This window comes from Mobula hypostoma, chromosome 3 (genome assembly GCF_963921235.1).
Source record: "Mobula hypostoma chromosome 3, sMobHyp1.1, whole genome shotgun sequence".
In the NCBI taxonomy this organism is placed as follows: domain Eukaryota; kingdom Metazoa; phylum Chordata; class Chondrichthyes; order Myliobatiformes; family Myliobatidae; genus Mobula; species Mobula hypostoma.
Window position 1 is genome coordinate 173,666,051 of NC_086099.1, and position 24,051 is coordinate 173,690,101.

The window sequence follows — 24,051 nt, forward strand, 5'->3', positions numbered from 1 at the left end:
AGTAACTGGCATTGCACATATGATCTTACCAATGGCCTGTATAACTGAATTAAATAAATATACGTACACTAGATAAATGTAGCTCTTCCTTTTTCCATTTTAATTTGTCCAAGACATGTTATGTTTTCTTAAATAGATGTGCAAAATATAAAAGTGTAACAATCATAGGAAGGGCATACATAGCAATGGAAAAGGGGTGGATAGGTGTGTGTGTGTGTGTGTGCGTGCGTGTGCGCGCGCGTCTGTGTGTCCATCTAATATAAACACACACACATTTGGCAGAGAGCGGGTAGAGATGCAGAATACCTAGGACTTGGAAAATACTATATGGAGGTGTAAGCCCACAATTGTCTAAGAAATTACATTTTTCAAAAAAATTGTTTCAGGATAATTACATTTCAGTTTTAATATGTAAGTGTGTATACAGAACAAACAGGTTTAACATTGAAAGCAAATTTTATCAATATTGTTTGAGAGTTCATCCTAAAGAAGGGAAAGAAATTCCCTGGTATTTATTGCCATCTGCTGCTAATTATGGGATACTGCAAGTTCTCAGACAGCTGGCAACAGTATTTTAAAGAATTGTTAAAAAGGATACCATCAGAACTAGAAAAATATTCACTCTGCAAATCTAAAGTTTATAATCTCAATTGTAAAACCATTCAGATATTCATTCAAACTCTTAGAAATATTCTCTTCTGCTTCATAATTCATACATTTCCCATAGTGATACAACCTACCATGATTTTCAGTCATTTTGATATAATTTTACATGGAAATCCATTATTCAACAAATTAATTCACAGGACCCAGTAAAATAAGAAGGCACGCATTGTGGAAAGGGATGATTGCACTAGTTTGAAATTTGATTCAATTAAGAATTGATTTAAATCAGCTTGAGAGGAATTACTCTCTTTAATCTTTTTTTTCGTCAGCAGATGTTTTAATTTACATAGTAGTGTTTGAGAACACAGTCAAAGATGGTTCCTTTTGCTCTCAACCTGCTTAGAAGTTGCCTACCCGAACATGTTTAAGCTTGTGGATGCACATAAATAACGCCAACCAGGCCAACTCAGGCGCTGCTCTACCTAAGTAGGTGTTCCCACTGAGTGCGAAGCTCAAAACATTGCAGTGTGAATGTGAAACTATGTACCTTGGTTTAAATTTGACAGCTGACATTTGTGGCTTTCTGGGAGGATATGCCCACATATTTCTCTTGCTCACAGACAGCATTCGCTATGGCAGTCCATATAAAAACTAACCCATGGGATGCTCCCGAACAACACCAGAATCAGAATCAGGTTTAATATCACTGGCATGTATCTTGAAATTTGTTGTTCTGCAGCAGCAATATATTGAAGTACATATTAATTTTAAAAACATACTAATTACAGTAAGTATATATTAAAAAAGTAAGTCGTGCAAAAAAAGAGGAAAAATAGTGAAATCGTGTTCATGGATTCATTGTCCATTCAGAAATCTGATGGCAGAGGGGAAGAAGCTGTTCCTGAATTGTTGAGTGTGTGTCTTCAGGCTCCTGTACCTCCTCCTTGATGATAGCAATAGGAAGAGGGCATGTCCTGGGCACTGGGGGTCTTTTTGATGGATGCTGCTTTTTTGAGACATCGCTCCTTGAAGATGTCCTGGATACTACGGAGGTTGGTGTCCATGATGAAGCTGACTAAGTTTACAAATTTCTGCAGCTTTTTCTGATCCTGTGCAGTGGACCCTCCATATCAGACAGTAATGCAACAAGTTAGAATGCTCTCCACAGTACGTCTGCAGAAATTTGCAGGTGTCTTTGTTGGCATACTAAGTCTCCTCAAACTCCAAGTGAAATATAGCTGCTGTTGTGCCTTCTTTGTAATTGCATCAATATGATTATTCATTCCTGATCTTGGGTGCAAGGCTGTGAGGCGTTTGCACCCTCTCTCCGTGACAGTGCAGGTTTTTCTGCTCGGGTACTGTGAGTGAACTGGTGATTGTAAACAATCCTCTGCTGTTGTTAGTGACATGGAGAATCAAAGGGCAGATCAGATAGAGAATATAGGGATATAGGGAAATAAGGAAAACCTGAACATGGGATCAATAGAATTGATCCGGTGGTAACCAGCATGGGCCTGGTGAAGGGTCTCGGCCCAAAACGTCAGCTGTTTACTCCTTTCCATAGAGGCTGCCTGGCCCGCTGAATTCCTCCAGTATTTTGTGTGTGTTGCTTTGGATTTCCAGAATCTACAGATTTCCTCATGTTTGTGGGATTGATGGGCTAAATAGTCTCCTTCTGTGCTTGTTATATCAACACGCAGGCTGTGGCTCTCCCCTGGGAATGGTGGGGGAGGATTATTCCCAAGAGTGGGAGTTTGTCATGTGGAATAAAGCAATACCTTGAATGATGGAGAGCAGGAGATTAGCGATAGGGTTGTGTCCTGAGGACAGAGATTTGGTGAACTCCATCTTTGAGTCCTGATGAAGTGCCTTGGCCCAAAACGCCAACCACTTACTCTTTTCCATTGCTGTTGCCTGGCCTGCTGAGTTCCTCCAGCATGTCGTGCGTGTTGCAGAGATTTGGTGAAAGTTGGCGGCAGTGATGCGGACAGTAGTGCTGCTGGCCGCTGCCTCATAGCACCAGTGGCTCATGTCCCAACCCAACCTCAGTGTTCTCTGCAGAGACTTTGCCTGTCCTCGCCGTGACTTTGTGGGATTTTTTTTTCACCCAGCTGCTCTGGTTTCCTCCCATGTCCCACTGACATATTGGTAGGTTCATTACCCCTTAGGGAAGGTAAGTGGAAGGAATTTCAGGATGAGGGTTCACAGACACATGAGAAAGAATGAGTTACAGGAAAAGAAGCAAGAGAACAGGATTGGTGACATTGCTCCAAGGACTGGGTAGGCTAAATGACCTTGCTCTTTGTCATGAGTAAAATCTATGTGAAGTACGTTGTAGGCCTGTTTCAAGGGATGGAGAGTTGGTGATACTGGCTGCTTTACTTTTATTTAGAGATACAGCACGGAAACAACCCTCCCTGCCCAACAAGTCCACACTGACCAATTAACCTACTAACCTGCCTGTCGTTGGAATGTCGGAGGAGACCAGAATGCCCAGAGGAAACCCAGATGGCCACAGGGAGAATGTACAAACTCCTTACAGTCAGCGGTGGGAAATGAACCCAGGCCGTTGGCGCTGTAATAGCGTTACGTTAACCGCTACACTCCGGCAGAGGGAATGTATCTGGTCTATATGGTGAAGCTTGCCCTTGGTAGAGGAAGAATCAGAAGATGAGCTAAGGTTTGGTACCTAGAGGATGGCTGGGTCTGTCATGCTTTGTGGGGAAGAGAAGGCGGTAATGGAAATGTGTGAATTAAATGTGGCCAGAGCCAGAGGAAAGCAGAAATGAAGAGATAAGGAGTGGATAGTGGTTCAGTGAGAGGGAGGGGCAAAAACCATAATGAGATTCAAATATAACTACAAACTGGAGCTTTGAGATCAGCTAATTCATAAGAGAGGAATTTGTCATCTGCAGCAGAGTTTTAAACAAGATAAAGTTTACGGAAAGTGGAAGATGTTAAGGTTCACAGGAGAACCATCACATAGTTAAAACAGGAGATCAAGAAGACATCCGTGAGGGCTTTGGAGAGGGGCTGAAGAGGGTTGAGGCAGTTGACATTGACAAAGATAGAAATAGCCAGAGGTTATTATGGAAACGTGTGGGTCAAATGTTCTCCTCAACACCAAACAGGTGGTTCAGGCAGTGAAAAGCCTGAACTGTTGCTCGGAAGGGGAGAGGAATTGCTGCCCACATAAGCAGTTTGTGCTGGGGCTGGAGGTGCTGTCTTGGCTCGTCACAATGTGCAAGTGTAGAAATCCGTGATTTGACAAGGACAAAGTCACGTGGTATTGGAGAGAGGGTTGTATGTCCTGAGGCTTTCAAGTGATGTTTCAAATATAAAAATAATTCCAGGATGAAGACAGTGAAGTGGGGTGAGGGCCAATCCCTCCCCCAAATTATTGTTCACCTTCCCACAAAAAAATGCCAGACTCTCCTCTCCTTGGGACAGAAGTAGATCCATCTCCATCTCCATGGGTTACCATTCCTCAAGTTGCTCTTGTACTCTCTCTGTAACACTTACATAACACATGGAACATGGCAGCACACTACAGGTCCCTCGGGCCAAGTTGTTGTGCTAACCTTTTAACCTACTCTACAAAGCCCTCCATTTTCTATCATTCACGTGCCTAAGAGATTCTTAAATGTCCCTAGTGTACCTGCCTCATCCACTCACCACTTTCTGTGTAAAAACAAAACTTACCTCTGACATCTCCCTCCATACTTTCAAACAATCACCTTAAAATTATGCCCCGTCATAGAAAATAGAATGGTACAGCACAGTAAAGGGCCCAGTAAAAGGTCCTTCAGCCCACAATGTTGTACCAAACCAAATAAATTAGTAATCACAAACATGAGAAAATCTGCAGATGCTGGGAATCCAAGCAACACACACAAAGCACTGAAGGAACCTAGCAGACCAGGCCACATCTATGGAAAAGAGTAAGTAGTCGACGTTTCAGGCTGAGATCTTTCATCAGGATTCCAGGCACCCACCATTCTCTGCAAAAAAAAAATGCTCCTCATATATTCTTTGAAATTACCTACTCTCACTTTAAATATATGTCCTCTGGTATTAAGGTATTTCAATGCTCGGGGAAAATACTGTGTGTCTACTCTATCTATGCCTCTCCTAATATTATAAATCTCTGGCAGATCTCCCCTCAGGCTCTGCTGCTCCAGAGAAAAACACTCAAGTTTGTCCAACCTCACATGTGCTCCAATCCAGGCAGCATCCTGGTAAAAGCATCACATTAGCAATTTCCGCTCCGGAAAAAAATTCATTGGCAGTGCTCTCAAGCTGTGCATCTTTTCATCAAGTCACCTCACATCCTCCTTCGCTCTAGTGAGAAAAGCCCTAACTCACTCAACCCATCCTTATAAAACATAGTCTCCAATCCAGGCTTTCTATTGCAACTCCAACACTGAGGTGTTTACATGGTTAATTTAGAAGAAAGACAAGCAGCCTATAATTGCAGCAAATTGGTATGTGAATACCTGTTTTCAAGTACGGCAAAGAGCTAACTCCAGGCCAGGTTTCCTCTGTTGGAGTTCCCAAAACCTGTAATTAAAAGAAAAAAAGCTGTAGTTCATCTATAATTATATCGTTCACACTTGATAAAACTGTGTAACGGTGCATGCTAGTTACATAGAAAGGTTTTGTTTCCAGTTCTGCCATATGCAGCTTTCCCCTGGTTTAATATTTAAATTGTCAGTAATTGCCACATTTTCCTCAAACTATTTACCAAAGTCACTGGGGCATTTTATTATATTAACAATGCTTTATAAATGCACGTTATAATTGAAGTTAAAAAAATTCAATACTTAGATGCTGCTATCAACTTGACTTTAGCATCAAATACAATTTCAACCAGCCAAAAATAGAAATATCGTTGTGATACTGTTATCTCTTCTATTCTTTGTCCTGATCAAACTGAAGAGATGGAGTGACACTTAAGTCACTAAGTTGAAGTCACTAAGTTGCTTGCACATTAATTCCCACACACTTACTCTGAAAGCATCTTCCAAATCTGCAAACTTTGGCACCAATAAGGTCAAGGGTAGCAGGTGAATGGGAACACCACCATCTGCAGGTTCCCCTCCAAATCATGCACCGTTCTGACTGTGAAATGGATCATTGTTTTTCATTGGCCCTACTGTGAGAATATATTTACAAAGACTGCAGACATGCACTGCAGCCTCTCGAAAGGCAAATTGGGACAGATAATAAACTTTTTTCTTGCAGCAACTTTGGCATCATGAAAAATAAACAAGTAAAAAAATAATTAAGTCAAAAATTGAAATGTCCAGTGAAAGGTTTTTGCCAGAGAATATCAGAACTTGTGCCACCTTCAGTTACTCGTATACACTTGCTGGAAGCTGGCACCGGACAGTTAGGGGGTCAGCTACACAGCACTGATGAAGGATCAGCAACCAGACTTACTATTTCAAGCACTCTCATTTCAACAAGTCCGGTGAAAGGCAAATGGATGCAAAATAAATAAATAAATAGAGTCTATATAGGATTATCATAAATTGTCAGAATACAAATTAAGGGCAAGGATTGAGGCAGAAAATATGCATTGTATACCATACTTCCATTCTTTTGCAGGATAGTGCATTTACCTCTAGAGAGAGCTGTTGAACAAATTTCCCAGCATTACATTCCCTCAACAATCATTCATTTTTACCTGCAGAAACACTTTGAACTGTGGCAGTCCTGAAAAATCACTCTTCAGAATTAAACTGCAGACCGATTAGTACATCCACAAGGACAGACTTAAGAGAACTGCAGAATATAAACAAATCTAGTGTGTAACATTAGGGCACGGCAGTGGAGCTTGAGGAGATTTGGTATGTCACCAAAGACACATGCAAATTTCTACAGATTTACCATGGACAGCATTCTAACCGGCTGCTCCACTGTCTGGTGTAGGGGAGGGCTATTGCACGGGATCAAAATAAGTTGCAGAGAGTGGTAAACTTACTCAGCCCCATCATGGCACAAGCCTCCATAGTACCCAGGACCTCTTTGAGGAACAATGCCTCAAAATAAGGGGCTGTCATCATTAACGACCCCCATCACACAGGACATGCCTTGTTCTTATTGCGACCATCAGGAAGGAAAGACACGCTCAGTGATTCAGGAGCTTCCCCTCTGCCATCCGATTTCTGAATGGTCATTGAACCCATGAATACCACCTCACTACTATTTTATTTTTATTTTTGCACTACTTATTTAATTTAACTAATATATATAGTAATTCTATTATTCTATTTTCCCTATTATTATGTATTGCATTGTGCTGCTGTCGCAAAGACAGCAAATTTCATGGCATATGCCGGTGATTTTAAATCTGATTCTGACCTTATGTTTCCCACAGTGGAAAAATGGAACAGACATGGTCTTTGTTTTTAATTTATTCTCTTCCTTCTGTTTTATTTGTTTTTAAACTCTTGTTTCATATTCATCTCATCCGTTAAATGAAGGGGCCACATGGCAGGGTGTATGCTCTGTAAAATTATTTTCATTTTTCAAGTCAATTTCTTTGATTACCTTTGGCATTTAGATCAGGAACCTCAACTCAATGCACTCTTCATGTCAAGGAGAGCTAAAGGATGGAAATAACTGGAACAGTGATGAAATAGGTCTAAGAAAATGGGAAATGGGTGAGGGGAAGTGCAGCATAGAGGGTAGAGGACAGAAGGGTAAGGGAGCAAAGAAGGCAATAGAGGGCCGGTGAATGGTAGAGAATAGGGTGTTAAAATAATTAGATGGACTAACTGAATGAATTAAGATTATTCATCCACATCATAAAGAATTACAGTATTAATGTTAGAATTTTATCATATCAATAATAAACACAAGAAATTCTAAAGATGCTGGAAATCCTGAGCAACACACACAAAATGCTGGAAGAACTCAGCAGGTCAGGCATCTATGGAAATGAATAAACAATTAGCCAAGACCCTTCATCAGGATTGGAAAGGCAGCGAGAAGATGTCAGAATAAAAATAATCATATAAGTAAGTTTGCAGTGCCTAGGATAAATATGTCAGTATACAGGTCAATAACAATATGGAGTTGGTAAATTGATATTATCCTAACACAACACCCATAATATTAAATATAATTTAAGAGTAAATCAGTGGATCAAGGGTACGATGAGAGAAACAGTAATACTGTAATAAAACTATTCAGGGGGTGATTAGCAGTGTAAAGTTGACAGAGCAGCAACAAAGGCTTCTTTCTGATGCAGACTGGGACAGGATTCTTGGAAAGTCACAGGCCAAAAACACAAGCAGGCTAAGCTTTTTAAAGTATATAAAAAATAAAAGAGATGAAAATGGATATAGGTCTGCTACAAAATGAAGACAGAGAAATAATAAAAGGGGACAAGGAGATGGCAGCTGAACCAAATGAGTATTTTGCATCAGTCTTCAATGTGGAAGCATTATCTTCAGTGTGCCAGATGCTGAAGGGTGCGAGGGAAGAGAAATGAAAGCAGTTACTATTATAAGGGAGAAGGTGCTCAAAAAGCTGAAAGACCTAAAGGTGCATAAGTCACCCTGACCAGATGAACTGCATCCTAGAGTTGTGAAAGAGGTAGTGGTAGAGATTGTGGAGGCGTTAGTAATGATCTTTCAAGAATCATTGGACTCTGGCATGGTTCTGGAGGACTGGAAAATTGCAACTGTCACTCCACACTTTAAGAAAGGAGGGAAGCAACAGAAAGGAAATTATTGATAAATTAGCCTGACCTCAGTGGTTGGGAAGATGTTAGAGTCAATTGCTAAGGATGAGGTGATAGAGTAGTTGGTGACACAGGACAAGACAGTACAAAGTCAGCATGGTTTCCTTAAGGGAATACTTTGAGAAGATTACAAGTAGGATAGATAAAGGGGATGCAGCGGATGTTGTAGATTTGGATTTTCAGAAGGCCTTTAACAAGGTGCAACACGTGAGGCTGCTTACCAAGTTAAGAGCCCATGGTATTGCAGGAAAGTTACTGCCATGGTTAGAGCATTGGCTGACCAGTAGGAGGCAGCGAGTGGGAATAAATGGATCCTTTTCTGGTTCTCTGCCAGTGACTAGTGGGGTTTCACGGGTCAGTGTTAGGACCACTTCTTTTTCAGCTGTATATCAATGATTTAGATGATGGAATAGATGGCTTTGTTGGGAGACTTCCGGTAGCGCTCATGGAGTGAAGTCGCGTTCTTGACTCGCTCCATTACCTCTGAGTTTTTTCTCTCTATGGTCAGCTATACTTTAATTAACTATTAAGGCATCAATTTTTACAATACTTTGAATTAAACTGAATTCTCTGACAATTGGATGATACTGAGATCGGCTATGTCTAAGAACGGGAAAGACGGCAAGGATGGTAAACCTCCGGTTAAACCGAAAGCTACGGATCTCCCTCCGACTGAATCACCGGTGACTTTGGAAGCTATATCGGAGTTAATTCAGAGGGAAATTTCAACCTCTGTTAGGGAGATGATTCGTACAGAAATTATGGGCTCTGTTAAAGACCTGATTCATATGGAAATCTCAACTAATTTCCAGAAAATTGCCGATTTAATTGATAAGATGCAAACATGTATTGCGGAACATCAGTCGGCTATATCTGGTCTTCAAAAATCCGCGCAACAAAGTGAGCTTAAGATGGGGAAAGTCGAAGAAACAATTAATGTAATGAAGAAGAAACTTGACTTTTTGACTTTTAAAAACTCTGACTTGGAATCTAGAATGCGACGGCAGAATTTACGAATGATTGGCGTCAGGGAAGCCGTGGAAGCTAACAACCCTATGAAATATTTCTCTCAACTTTTAAAAGATGCATTCCCTACTGTATTTCCTGACCAACCACCGCTACTGGATCGTGTTCACAGAATCCCATCATACTCGTCTAGGTCAGATAGACCTAGGCATGTTATCTTACGTTTTCATTACTTTCAAGACAAGGAGAGACTGTTTCGATTCGCTCGATCTAAAGGTTTCATTGATTTTTCGGATCTTAAGTTCCGATTCGTGGAAGATTTCAGTAAACCAATCTGGGACCAACGGGTCCGTTACAGATCCGTGATGTCGGAATTCTATAAGATGGATTTAAGACCAGCGCTGCTGTACCCTGCACGTCTAAGGATTCGCATGTTAGATGGAGCTCTTCGTTTTTTTGATTCTCCATCGGATGCCCAGAGTTATCTGGATCAACTTTCATCTTCAACATCTTAATTGCCTTTTTTTTAATTTTCTCCGTTGATCGGAGGCTGTGAATTGGTTGGTTTTAACTTTTCTGTGCCCTATTTGGGCAGAAAAGTTTACTTTCGATTTCTTAATATGGCTGCTAAACTTTCTTTTTAACTGCGTCATTTCTTTCTTTTTCCAGGGGATTCTGGGTGGTTACTTCCCTTTTGTCATCTTACGTATTTCCTGTGCGGCCTTAAATTTTGTAGTTTTTTTTAAATTTTATTCTGTTTTGCTTTTTATAATCATTTTATGTTAATAATCCTATTTTTTTTGTTGCTGTGTCTATTCATGAGTTTGAGGTTTATTGTGGTTTTTTTTTAATATATACTTTCCGGCTTTTGTTCTGTTCTGTGTGTATTTTAATTGAGCTAACTTTTTTTTACTTATTTTTTTTACTGTTTTACAATTAGCTGATCCTTTTCATATTTATACCTTTTTTTTAGGGAGCGTATACCGGAAGTCATGGGGGTAGTTTTAGCGCTTGCTTCTTTCTGGCGGGTCTGCTTTAGATTTCGCCTTGGGGTCCTGGGGTGGGGGGCGGTGGGAGGGGCTTCACGTTTTAGTTTGTTTCTCTTTGGGCTATATACATTATTGAAGTATTGGTTACGTCCTTTTCCCCGGTATCTTTTGTATGTTCTGTTTCCTCTCCGGGTCTGTGGGTCGCGCCTATTGTCAATCCTCCTTGTTATGGGTTGACTTTAGGATTTATGGAGTCTATTATTAATTTTGTCTCCTGGAATACTAATGGTCTTAATCATCCTATTAAAAGGAAAAAAGTTTTTAAAGTGTTCCGGAGACTTAAAGCACAAATTTTATTTTTACAAGAGACCCATGTACGGAGGGGGGACAGACTACGTTTTTTCAAATTTTGGAAGGGACAACAATTTCATTCGAACTCCAATGCTAAGATTCGAGGCGTCTCTATTTTTATAGACTCCTCAGTTACTTTTATACAACAGGATATTATCTCTGATCCGAATGGTAGATTTTTATTGGTTAGTGGTTTATTATTTAATAAAAAAGTAGTTTTGGTTAATGTTTATGCTCCTAATATGGATTGTCCGGAATTTTATAAATCATTGTTTGATCAGTTTCCGAATTTGAACGAGTTTTCATTGATTTGGGGCGGAGATCTTAATACCTGTTTATCTCCAGCTTTGGACCGTTCGGCTCCTTTACGGACTTTACCTAATAAATCTGCAAATTTGATTAATTTTTTCCTTTCTGATTCTGGGTCGACGGACATTTGGCGTTTTCTGCATCCTCAGGAAAAAGATTTTTCCTTCTTTTCACATGTTCATCATTCCTATTCAAGAATTGATTATTTTTTCATTGATTCTCGTCTCATTCCTTCAGTGATTAAATGTGATTATGATTCTATAACCATTTCGGATCATGCTCCACTTAAGCTTCCTATTAAAATTATGGCCAATATACCAAACAATAGACAATGGCGTTTTAATTCGCTGTTGCTTCAGGACTCGGACTTTGTTAATTTTATGAATGAACAGATTGAGCTTTTTTTTACAATTAACCATACAGAAGATATTTCGGTTAACACTCTTTGGGACACTTTTAAAGCCTATATTCGGGGTCAGATTATTTCGTATTCCGTTGCTTTGAGGAAGAAACAGAAGCAGGAGGAGATGGTAATTGTGGACAAGATTAAAGAAATTGATAAGAAATATGTTATGGCTCCTTCTGAGGAGCTATACAAACAAAGAACTGAACTTCAAATGGAACACAGTTTACTACTCTCGTCCTCGATTGTAAACCAATTAAAGAAAACAAGAAGTGATTTTTATGTTCACAGTGATAAAATTGGCAAGCTGCTGGCTAATCAATTGAAATCTAATTATGTTAAATCTCAAATCAATCAGATTTATAACCAAAATGATCGATTGATATTGGATCATGTGGGGATTAATCAAACCTTTTGTGATTTTTATTCTTCTTTATACCAATCAGAGTCTCCTCGAGATTCTAAATATATGAATGATTTTTTAGATAAGTTAGACTTCCCTCTGATTTCACAGGATATGTCTTCTTTATTAGATACTTCCATTACAATGGATGAGATTAAGAATGTTATTTTTTCTATGAATCTGGGGAAAGCTCCTGGCCCTGATGGGTTTACCGTTGAATTTTATAAATGTTTTGCTTCTTTATTGATTCCTTGGCTCTATAAGGTTTTTGAGGCTTCTTTGAAACTTGGTAAACTTCCGGAATCTTTTAATAGAGCATCAATTTCTTTAATACTAAAGAAGGATAAAGACCCTGCTCAATGTGCATCTTATAGACCAATATCTTTATTAAATGTTGATTCTAAAGTTTTTTCTAAGTTATTAGCAAATAGACTAGAAAAAGTACTTCCTTCTATTATTTCGGAAGACCAAACGGGTTTTATTAAAGGTCGTTACTCTTTTTATAATATTCGTACATTGTTAAATATCGTTTATACTCCCTCACAAAATGTTCCTGAGTGTGTTATTTCTTTAGATGCCGAGAAAGCTTTTGATAGAGTAGAATGGCCTTATTTATTTAAGGTGCTTGAAATGTTTAATTTTAGCTTGAAATTTATATCCTGGATTAAACTGTTATATTACTCCCCTGTAGCCTCGGTTCGTACTAACTCCTTAAACTCACCTTTTTTTCCTCTCTTTCGTGGTACTCGACAAGGCTGTCCTCTTAGTCCCCTATTATTTGATATTGCATTAGAACCTCTTGCAATTGCTATTCGAGAATCTTTAAATATTACTGGGATAACTCGGGGATTAAAGGCCCATAAATTATCACTCTATGCTGATGATTTACTTTTATATATTTCTAATCCTGAGAGATCCATTCCTGCTGTTTTAGAGTTATTAGCACAATTTGGTCTTTTCTCAGGTTATAAATTAAATCTTAGTAAGAGTGAACTTTTTCCGATTAATAAACATCTTCCCTTATATTATAAATTTCCATTTAAATTGATTAATAATTACTTTTCATATCTTGGGATTAAAATTACTTGTAAACATAAAGATTTATTTAAGACTAACTTTTTACCATTAATAGACCATATTACTCAACTTTCATCTAAATGGTTTCCCTTATATTTAACTTTGATTGGTCGTATTAATGCAGTTAAGATGTTTTTTTTGCCAAAATTTTTATATGTGTTTCAGGCATTACCAATTTTCGTTCCTAAATCTTTTTTTGATAAAGTTGACTCTAAAATTTCTTCATTTATTTGGCAGAACAAGAATCCGAGACTGGGTAAAATACATTTACAGAAAGCTAAGAGAGATGGAGGTTTAGCATTACCTAACTTTAGATTTTATTATTGGGCTATTAATATTCGACATATGAAATTTTGGTTACTTGACCGGGACATACTATTTATTCCTAAATGGGTAGCATTGGAATTACAATCTGTTCAGGGTTATACACTTGGTTCTATTTTAGGTTCCTCTCTTCCTTTTGATTCGAAACGTCTTAAGCAGGTCTCTAACCCGATAGTTAAATATGCTTTGCGCATTTGGTTTCAATTCAGAAAATTTTTTGATCTTAATCAATTCGGGTTAGCGATTCCTATTTTAGGTAACATATTTTTTCCTCCCTCTTTTACGGATCGCGCTTTTCAAACTTGGAAGACTAAGGGTATTTTACGGTTTTTGGATTTATTTTTAGATGGTTCCCTTATGTCTTTTGAACAATTATCTAATAAATATAACTTATCAAGAATACATTTTTTTAGATATTTACAAGTTAGAAATTTCCTAAGTACTATACTTACTTCCTTTCCAATGCTTCCTCCTATATATATTTTAGATTCGATAATTAACCTTAATCCATGTCAGAAAGGTGCATCGGTTATGATTTATAATATTATTATGAAACTTAGGAAAGCTCCATTTGATAAGATTAGGGTAGATTGGGAACAGGAATTGGGGCTTACCATTTCTGTGGATGATTGGGGGCAGATTTTACAATTAGTTAATACTTCCTCTATTTGTGCTAAACATTCCCTAATTCAATTTAAAGTGGTTCATAGAGCACATATGTCCAAAGATAAGTTAGCGCGTTTTTACTCGCATATTAATCCTTTCTGTGATAGATGTTCGGGGCAGATAGCCTCTTTAACTCATATGTTTTGGTCTTGCCCTACTTTGGAAACTTTTTGGAGAGATATTTTCAATATTATTTCTAAGGTATTAAATATAGATATCTCTCCTCACCCTATTACTGCTATCTTTGGACTACCTAAAATTTCTAGTAATCTTTCCCCTTCAGCCCGTAGAATGATTGCATTTCTTACTTTAATGGCGAAAAGATGTATTTTACAACATTGGAAAGAGCTTAATGCTCCAACTACCTTTTTTTGGTTTTCTCAGACGATTTTATGTTTGAATCTGGAGAAAATTAGAAGTAACCTTTATGATTCTTCATTTAAATTTGAACAGATTTGGGGACCTTTTATTCGATATTTTCATTTAATGTAATATTTACCCTTCTTGTTTTTTCTTCACTGTTTTAATGGAGGTCGGGATTGAGGACGTGATTTTAAGTTTAACTCTGTTTAGTTTCAAGTTAGCCCATTGCTTTGCTTTGCTTTTAGTTAGTTGCACGGTGGGTTTTTTTTTGGGGGTTTTTTTTTTCTTTTTTTTCCATTGATATATATAAAATCTAGTATACTATTATGTTATCTTGGTTTCTTATGCTTAAATTACATTGTTTGTAGTATTTTCTTTTTGGTATTGTTATCTTTTGGAATTTTATTATACTTTAACATTGTATTAATGTTTATATGGCTTACCTTTTTTGTATACTTACTCAATAAAAAGATTTAAAAAGAAAGAAAGATGGCTTTGTTGCCAAGTTTACTGATGATACAAAGATTGGAGGAGGGGCAGGTAGTGTTGAGGAAACAGGAAGGTTGCAGAAGGGCTTGGATCAAATAGGAGAATGGGCAAGAAATCAGCAAGTGAAATACAATAGTGCAAAATGCATGGTTGTGCACTTTGGTAGAAAAAATAAATGTACAGACTATTTTCAAAACAGGAGAAAATCCAAAAATCTGAGATGCAAAGGGACTTGGGAGTCCTTGTGCAGAACATTCTAAATGTTAACTTGCAGTTAAAGAGTCGACGGGGAGGAAGGCAAATGCAATCTTACTATTCATTTCAAGACGTCTAGAATATATGTCCAGAGGTCCAGAATGTAAGAGCAGGGATGTGATGCAGAAGCTTTATAAGGGACTGATAAGGCCTCACCTCGAGTACTGTGAACAATTTTGGACTCCTTATCAAGGAAAAGATGTGCTGACATTGCAGAGGGTTCACACGAGGTTCACAAGAATAATTCCAGGAATTAAAGGGTTATCATACGAGGAACATTTGATGCCTCTGGGTCTTTACTCGCTAGAATTCAGAAGGATGAGGGAGGATCTCATTGAAACCTTTCGAATGTTGAAAGGCCTAGACAGAGTAGATGTGGAAAGCATGTGGGAGAGTCTAGGACAAGCGGGTACAGCCTCAAGATAAAGAAGCATCCATTTAAAGCAGAGATGCGGAGAAATTTCTTTAGCTATACAGTGGTGAATTTGTGGAATTTGTTGCCACAGGCAGCTGTGGAGGCCACGTTATTGGGTGTACTTAAGGCAGAGATTGATGGTTTTTGATTGGCCATGGCATCAAAGGTTACAGGGAGAAGTCGGGCAAGTGGGACTGAGGAGAGGTAAAAACAATCAGCTGTGATTAATTGGCGGAGCAGACTCGATGGGCCAAATGACCTAATTCTGCTCCTATGTCTTATGGTCTATAGCTGAAGAAACTAGAAGGAGACTAACAATGAAACTGTCAGAGGATGGAGGAGCAGCATGTCAATAGAAAATCAAGAAAATCTGCAGATGCTGGAAATCCAAAGCAACAGACAAAATGCTGGAGGAACCCAGTAAGCCAGGCAGCACCTATGGGAAAGAGTAAACAGTCGATGTTTCAGGCCGAGACCCTTCATCAGGGCCACGTCAATGCAATGCTGCTTTTAGACAGAAAGGCAAGTCAGCAAAGTGTGGGAGAATAAGCCCAACAGGACCAAGGGAAATGTAAAACATCAGTATTGTGCTGCCCAAAGAAACACTTTCCTTTGAAAACCATTGATAAAGAATATGGTTCGAGGGAGATGCATCTGTTTGAAACCACAACTAAAAGTGACAAATGTTTCTGGTTTGGCTGACTAAAGCTCATCGTGCATTATGTGGCACAACATACTTCATACCGCTGCACAGTAGTGTGACTGTTGACACCAATCACAGGTTGTAATGCTCATTCCCCAATGCACCAAGAGTAAAGCAATGGGGAAACCGCACAGTTCTCATGCACGTTAAAGGAAATAACAGAACGATGGTCTCCCTAGAGTATAAAGCCTAATACCCTCTGCCAGTCAATTCCTTGAAACTGCAGTGAATGCTGAAGAGTGAAACTGCAGCGAATGCCGAAGAGTGAAACTGCAGCGAATGCCGAAGAGTGAAACTGCAGCGAATGCCGAAAAGTGAAACTGCAGCGAATGCCGAAGAGTGAAACTGCAGCGAATGCCGAAGAGTGAAACTGCAGCGAATGCTGAAGAGTGAAACTGCAGTGAATGCCGCAGTGAAACTGCAGCGAATGCCGAAGAGTGAAACTGCAGCGAATGCCGATGAGTGAAACTGTAGTGAATGCCGCAGTGAAACTACAGCGAATGCCGAAGAGTGAAACTGCAGCGAATGCCGAAGAGTGAAACTGCAGTGAATGCCGAAGAGTGAAACTACAGTGACTGCCGCAGTGAAACTGCAGTGACTGCCGAAGAGTGAAACTGCAGTGAATGCCGAAGAGTGAGACTGCAGTGAATGCTGAAGAGTGAGACTGCAGTGAATGCTGAAGAGTGAGACTGCAGTGAATGCTGCAGTGAAACTACAGCGAATGCCGAAGAGTGAAACTGCAGCGAATGCCGAAGAGTGAAACTGCAGCGAATGCCGAAGAGTGAAACTGCAGCGAATGCCGAAGAGTGAAACTGCAGCGAATGCTGAAGAGTGAAACTGCAGAGACAAATCAAAAAGTGAATCAAGATTTTAAAATGGAAAGAGTTGACAGCAACTTATGATGAGATTCAGGAAATTCCTCACAATTGCAATTATAACCTCACACATTGCATAGTGACAACTTAGAATTACTGTCCCTTTGATCCTCAAAAGCTTCATGTAAGCTCTAGTGGCCCTGCAAAACTGCACTGTCAGCCAGTTCCACCCATTGCCTCCCTAGCCACCTTCCTATCATTCTAGTCTGTTGCTTCTGGAAAGCTCAGTTCATGAAAAGAACTCGGGCTCCTTCATCTAGGAAAGTAATACACTGGGCCTCCACAATACTATCCAACACCAATCCATGTCCTCAAAGTCTTATTAAACCCAGCGGGACAATGACAAGAAGACTGGAAACATGGAGGAAGCTGTTCAGCCCTTTTGGCCTGATTCACCATTCAACACAATCCTGGAATAAAAATTATTTATTTCTATCCCTTTCCAAGTCTGTAAACCAATTCATGTCAATGTATTATCCCCAAATCTAATTTGTTTTAATTTTGCCCACTGATGTGTTGTGTGGAACCATATAACTTACTAATTTTGCCACAGTCACATCCAGTCAGGTTCATGCTGGATCCTAACAGTGCGATCCTATGTGTGCCATTCATTCTCTCCTTAATTTCCTTGTAGCCCTGTAAACTACTCTCTCTCACATACCAGTCAAATACTCTTTTGCCACTTATCTAAACTATAGGGTAGTTTACAGTGGTGAACTGGCTACGAGCAGTTCTTTGGGATATGAAGCATTCTGGAGAAATCTTAACCACTTGGTTAAGAAGATTAAAAGTCTTCTTATAGTCCATGTAGACCACATTCACTAATTCCCTCTTATCTATTCTTCTGGTAATATCCCCCCAAAACACCCATAGATTTACTTTCTAAACCTGATTCCCTTTAATTCCTCCTTCTCACTTTACCTTTGAGTCCCTAACATACCTAGAAATTTATTTGTGTTCTACTTTGTGAGGACAGAAACAATGAGTACCATTTCTTTGTTCTTGATCAAAACTTTCACTATTTGTGATTGAATGGAATTTACATTTATTTTCATTAACCTTTTTCTTTTCCAAATATTTATATAAACTTTTAGACACTTTTATATTCCCTGCAAGTTTACTCTCATGTCTGTTTCCACCCTTAATCAATCCTTTTGTCCCAATTTACTGAATTGTAAACCGCTTCTAATTTAGTTCTGCTACTTTTTCTGTCAGGTTTATTTGTTTTCTCATTTGGTGTAATAATATACCTGGTTTCCTAATGCTACCTCTATTTCTTTTGATACTATTTTGAACACCTTAATTTCATCAAGAATTCTACACAGCGTCTTATGAAATTATATTTAAAAATGCATTCAACTCTCATCAAAAGCATCAATTTGTTGATGATACAACAGTGGCTGGCCTCTTCAACGATGACGACAAAGCAGCGTACAAAGAGGAGGTAGAGTGGCCGGTAGAATGATGTGAGCACAACAACTTGAGTCTCAACTTGGACAAGACCAAAGGGACGACTGTGGACTCTAGGAATGTGTGGGCTGACCACTCCTCATCGCACATATATGACTCCTCCTTGGAGAGAGTTAGAAGCACCAAGTTTCTGCCAGTGCACATAATGGACAATCTCACCTGGTCCCTCAAAACCAACTCCTTGGTCAAGAAAGTGCACCAGAGTTTCCACTTCCTTGGAAACTGAGGTGAATGAGGCTCCCCATTCCCTACCTCCCCCCTCTCCACCCCCACAATATTCTAACCAATTTTTACTGAAGCACCATCTCGGGTGTCTTGACCAGCTGCATCACCATCTGGTACAGGATTTGTAAGGCATCTGACTGCCATTTCCTACAAAAGATTGTGGGGAGTTCTGAGCGTCTCAGCAGTCCCTTTACCACCCATCAATGATGTGTATCAGGATCGATGTGTACACAGTGCATTTCACATTGTCAATGATCACTCCCATCCGTTCCAGCACTCTCTTTGACCCCACCGTCAGGCAGGAAGTACCACAGCATTAGGACAACATCTGACAGGATGAAAACTTCTTTCCCTAGGCTGTAAGACTACTGAACTCCCTGTCACCACCCAAGTCTCATTACACATTAAGCGCTGGAGTGTTATGCTGTTTACTTTTTAAACGTGTCATAAATGCACCTTATTATTTGTTCATTTACTAGAGGTAAGAATACTTTTGTGTTATGTGTATGAGTTAATTGTAATGTTTTGCACCTTTGTTTGGAGGAATGTTCTTTCATCTGGCGGTATACGTGTGTGCGGTTGAACAATAATAAACAGATCTTTAATATACAGTATTTCTGTTTTTGCACATTTTTAAAATCTATTCAATATATGTAATTGATTTACTTATTTATTATTATTATTTCTCTCTCTCTGCTAGATTATGTATTGTATTGAACTGCTGCTGCTAAGTTAACAAATTTCACGTCACATACCGGAGATAATAAACCTGATTCTGATTCTGAATCATTACAGCACAGTTATTTTTTGAAAAGAACACAATCATTGATTGCTTTTGAAAAGTAGATTAATAGATTTCTGCATTTTAAGAGAATTGAAGGGAAATGGGGATAGAGCAGGAAAATTACTTTCGATGTAAAGGATAATCTATGATTTTATTGAATCAAGGAGAAGGCTTAAGGGCTCAATGGCCTTACTCCTAACTCCTTTTTCTTCTGTTCCTTCCTTTTTCAAGTCAATGTTGATTGGCCTTTAATAAAGGAGCATTAATTCCATTTTGTGTTAGCTCTCCAGAAATTTATCAAGGAATGATGGTCCCTTATATGACTCTCAAAATTACTTCCAATCAGATACTGTCAAACTTCATTTATAGTTGTCTCTTAATAACAACTCTGTGGAGGAAGGAGGGCACTCCCCAAAGGAAGGAGGAAAATATGTCATCTCTTGTTAATTTGATGCTCATTTGCCTCTAGGGCTAAATCAAATTTTTAATTAAATAACCTATTTGTATTTACATCATTCGAAAGTATCTGAAAAGCCACCCAATCATCTAATAGAACTTCAATATACTCATGAATCATCCTTTAAAATTTATATTCACGATTTCTGGATTAATCATTTTATTCTTTTCTGTATAAACAGTTGTTTAAATATTGTGCAACCAAGATGGAGCAGTTCTTTCTAAGTTGTAACCAAATGTTTTTAAGGTACACCTAATTGAATCAATGAAAAGCTTTCAGAACTCTTTTCCTATGCAAATAATGATATGTTTTCTTAGCCAATTAACCATAATAGAATAGCATTGGGAAAGTGGTCTTTTTATAAGTTCAAGATTTAAGAGTGTTTAATGTCTTTTCAAGTACCCAACTGTAAGGATAATGAAATAATTGTTACTCCGGATCTGATGCAGTGCAAAAAAAACATTAATATAAAGAACACAAAAATAAGAAGAACACAATAATGAAAAGAACACAAAAAATATAAATACGTAAGGTAGCTTATATAGGTAGATTGATTGTACGTCTATAAAGTGGTGTGAAGCAGAGGGGTACCTATACATAAGATGACTCTGACAGGAGATGATAAAGTAGTGGTGGTGGGGGGAGTGTGGAGGGGTGGGTTAGTGAGTGGAGGTGTTGATCAACCTTACTGCTTGGGGAAAGTAACTGTTTTTGAGCCTGGTGGTTCTGGCATGGATCCTACGTAGCTTCATCCCTATGGAAATGGGGCAAGTAATATTACAAAATCATAAACTAATTAACCACCATGATTGCACTGACCATTGGCATATAGTCATGCAGACCACAACATATACCTCTGTCAACACACACAAAATACTGGAGGGACTCAACAGGTCAGACAGCAGGGTTCCCAATCTGGGGTCCTAGACCCCCTTGCTTAATGGTATTGGTCAATGGCATAAAAAAGGTTGAGAATTCCCAGTCTAAGGAAATGAACAGTTGATGATTCAGGCTGAGATCTTGCATCAGAATTATTGAAGGGTCTTGGCCTAAACTGCCAACTGTTCATTTCCTTCCATAGATGCTGCCTGAACTTCTGAGTTCCTCCAGCATTTTGTGCGTATTTTTCCAGACTTCCAGCATCGGAACTCTCATGTGTGTCACCTAGATTCTGGCTGCATGTTCTCCTGCAAACAAAGGTGATAGTTATACAAAATACTAACAGTAAACTATGGCATTTAATACTTGTGACTAGAAAAAAATTACTGTGTTGTTACTTGGAGCTCAACTAAAACAAGCTGGAAAAGAAATTTCTGATCAGCCACTGCTTTCACTGGAATTGGGGTTTGGTGTACAGGAAATCAATTGTCACTGCAACTGCCAGAATTTATTCAAGAAAACTTTAAAGAAAACCTTGTATTTAAATTCAAGTTTAGAAACATCTGAAACAATGTTAAGAGCAATCAAGCTTTCAAGTCAGGAAATTAATCCCAGATGCCAGAACTGTTGAAAATAAAATGAAAATCTTCAACAACCATCACTAGGGGAGGGAGCAAGAGAACGAAAGAAAAAGTGTGAGCCAGAGTAAGGTAACAGATGTGACAATAAAACGGAAACTTAAGAAAACTAAATCAACTTGGTGAAAATAAATTGAATTTCAGACAGAAGATAAATTGCTCATTTAACAGTGGCATGAGATTAAAATGAAACAAATGACTCTGCCAACGAACAAGAAATACCACAATACAATGGAACTTCAAATTTAATTATTTCCATGATCCAAATGCATCTGACAGTGGTTCCAATGTAATTAGTTCCAAATCTCTCTAAGCCTTCATCCTGGACTTACACAATGTACTGGAATTCTGTACTATTGTTGCATTAAATATAATGCTAAATGCCAATATGTTCTATTTTCTTCAAAAGATAAATACTAATAAAAATTACTTGAGGTTATAAAAATTGCATTTCTTATAAAGGCACATATATGACAGAAGTCGCAATCTCCCATTGGCCACTGTCTAATACACATCTGAAATTATTCAGATTTACATATTTTATGTATAAAAATAGGAGCCTGGTGTAAGCTATTCAGTCTTTCAAACCTCGTCATTCAATGTGATTACAGTTAATCTGACCCAGGCCTTCTTTTCTGTCATTTTCCCACAACTCCCAATTTCCTGATCTTCCAATAAAGTATTTATCCCCTCTTTAAAAGCCCCTTATGATTTGGCGTCCATAACCTTCTGGCATAAAGAATTCCTAGACATCTCGATATGAAATGTCCCCTCATTTGAGATCCTCCCACAAGTGGAAACATATCACCATCTACCTCTTGGGATCTTATACTTTCCAGTAAGATCACTCCGCATTCTTGTAGTCACAACAGAACATAGATCCAATTTATTCAGTGACTCGTGATAGGACAACCCTATTACCTATAGAATCTCTTTCAGAGTGGTACCAGTGCTAGTGTATACTTTCTTAAATAAGGAGACCAAAACACTGAAATGTACTCCAGATGCAACCTCACCAATACCCTGTTCAATTTTAACAATATTCTCTAAACTCCTGTTAAGATCATCCACATTTAGATTCTTCTTTCTGAAGTACGTGATCTCACACTTTCCCACACTGTACTCCATGTGGCAAGTATTCACCCACCCACTTAACCTAAATATATCCTGTTGTAGAGGTCAAATAACTTAATCAAAACATGCTCTCCATCTACGTTCATGTCATTGGCAAACCTCCCCTAATTGGTATTTACTCCTAAATTAGCACAGACTTTATTGAACTCTGTTGAAGTAGCAAAATGCACTTGACAGCTGGCCCCAGCCATGACTAAGCCTAAAATGGTAAGAAAAGATCCACTGTTGCAGTTTATGCCTACTATGCAGTGGCCCTTTCTGGATTTTTATTCTTACATGTAATATAAATGTCACTGATAAGCTACTTATTAAGAGTCATCAGAAGTGGTCAGTAAGATGTAGCTTTAGAATTCAGTGAAACTTCTTGGATAAGCCCTTTAGGAACTTCTGCTAATGCATCACAACTTTCCAGGTATTCATGCCACTACTATTTTTAAGAGGGTGCCCGACATTGTAAGAAGAGGATCAGATCTGCGTTTGTCACAGCATGCCAATATCTATCAATTGATGCTCATCTAGACAAAGAAGCCTCTTCTGCAGGACAGGAAACACCAGTTTCTATCAATGGGACTTCTGTGACAAGCAAATGCACATGGGAACTGACAGGGAGATTCCGATCTTACAGAAGTGTGTATAAATTCAGTGTATCTGAGGCAAAAAATTGGATTAACAACCTACTCCAGCACAATGGTGATCTGTGGTTAGCTAAATCTTTACTCATAGCAGACTGTTCTGACAATGGAGATTAGTTTATAAGCTCTTCCCTGCATCAGTTTTGTTGAGCTTCAGTGACCACAACTGCATGTAATATTCAAGACAGTCTGATTAAGAGCATAATATAAATTCACAATGACAATTGTACCCTACTGACTTAGCAACGTAGGTCAGCATGATTTGCTTTCTTGACTACAGCTCTGCCAGTCAGTGGCATTGTTAGTGTTAAATTGGAAATTGCTCCCAATTTTTTTTTGAATCTGTTCAACACTATTTATCAAAGGGACTTCATATTATTGCCTATAACATACCTTGCCTTATACTAATCTGACATCAATTTCACCAGAAACAATATCAACCAATTTATCATAATGCTGCAAAGTTCAATTTAGAAGCTCTCCCCATGTCCTGTAGAAACATTGAATGGATATTTTTCTGGCAATGATGGTCTATAATGAAGCTTTGTCACTAAGATTAACAGAGTCAGGAATTAACTTTCGATAACAAACAAGAACAATGCAGTTTTCCTCTTTATATACATGTAAATATAATTGTCAGATGCATTTTTTTCTGAAACCAATAAGTACGCTGTTTGAAGACAAAGTAGAACTAAAATCATTTATTTATAAAAATGAGAATCAAAAGGCAAAGTGTAAACAATGTTAAATTCTTAACACTTGGAGCAGAGAACAGCAAGACCACCTGGGAGATTCAATGCAGGACATTTACCATGAAAACGGCAGAAATATCTGAATGTCACTCTCACCACAATATACAATACTGTTCCTAACCTTAGGATGGAA

General features: G+C 38.5%; 1 protein-coding gene across 3 annotated transcripts in view; it reads right to left on the bottom strand.

The window, feature by feature from the left end:
* The window catches only part of cdk14 (cyclin dependent kinase 14), a 648,395-nt gene that overhangs the window by 221,880 nt on the left and 402,464 nt on the right, over nucleotides 1–24,051 (bottom strand). For all 3 annotated transcript variants that reach the window (XM_063044119.1, XM_063044121.1, XM_063044120.1), the window contains one exon: nucleotides 5,103–5,166. In XM_063044119.1, the coding sequence (XP_062900189.1) occupies nucleotides 5,103–5,166 (64 nt within the window). The remainder of the gene's footprint in view (nucleotides 1–5,102; nucleotides 5,167–24,051) is intronic.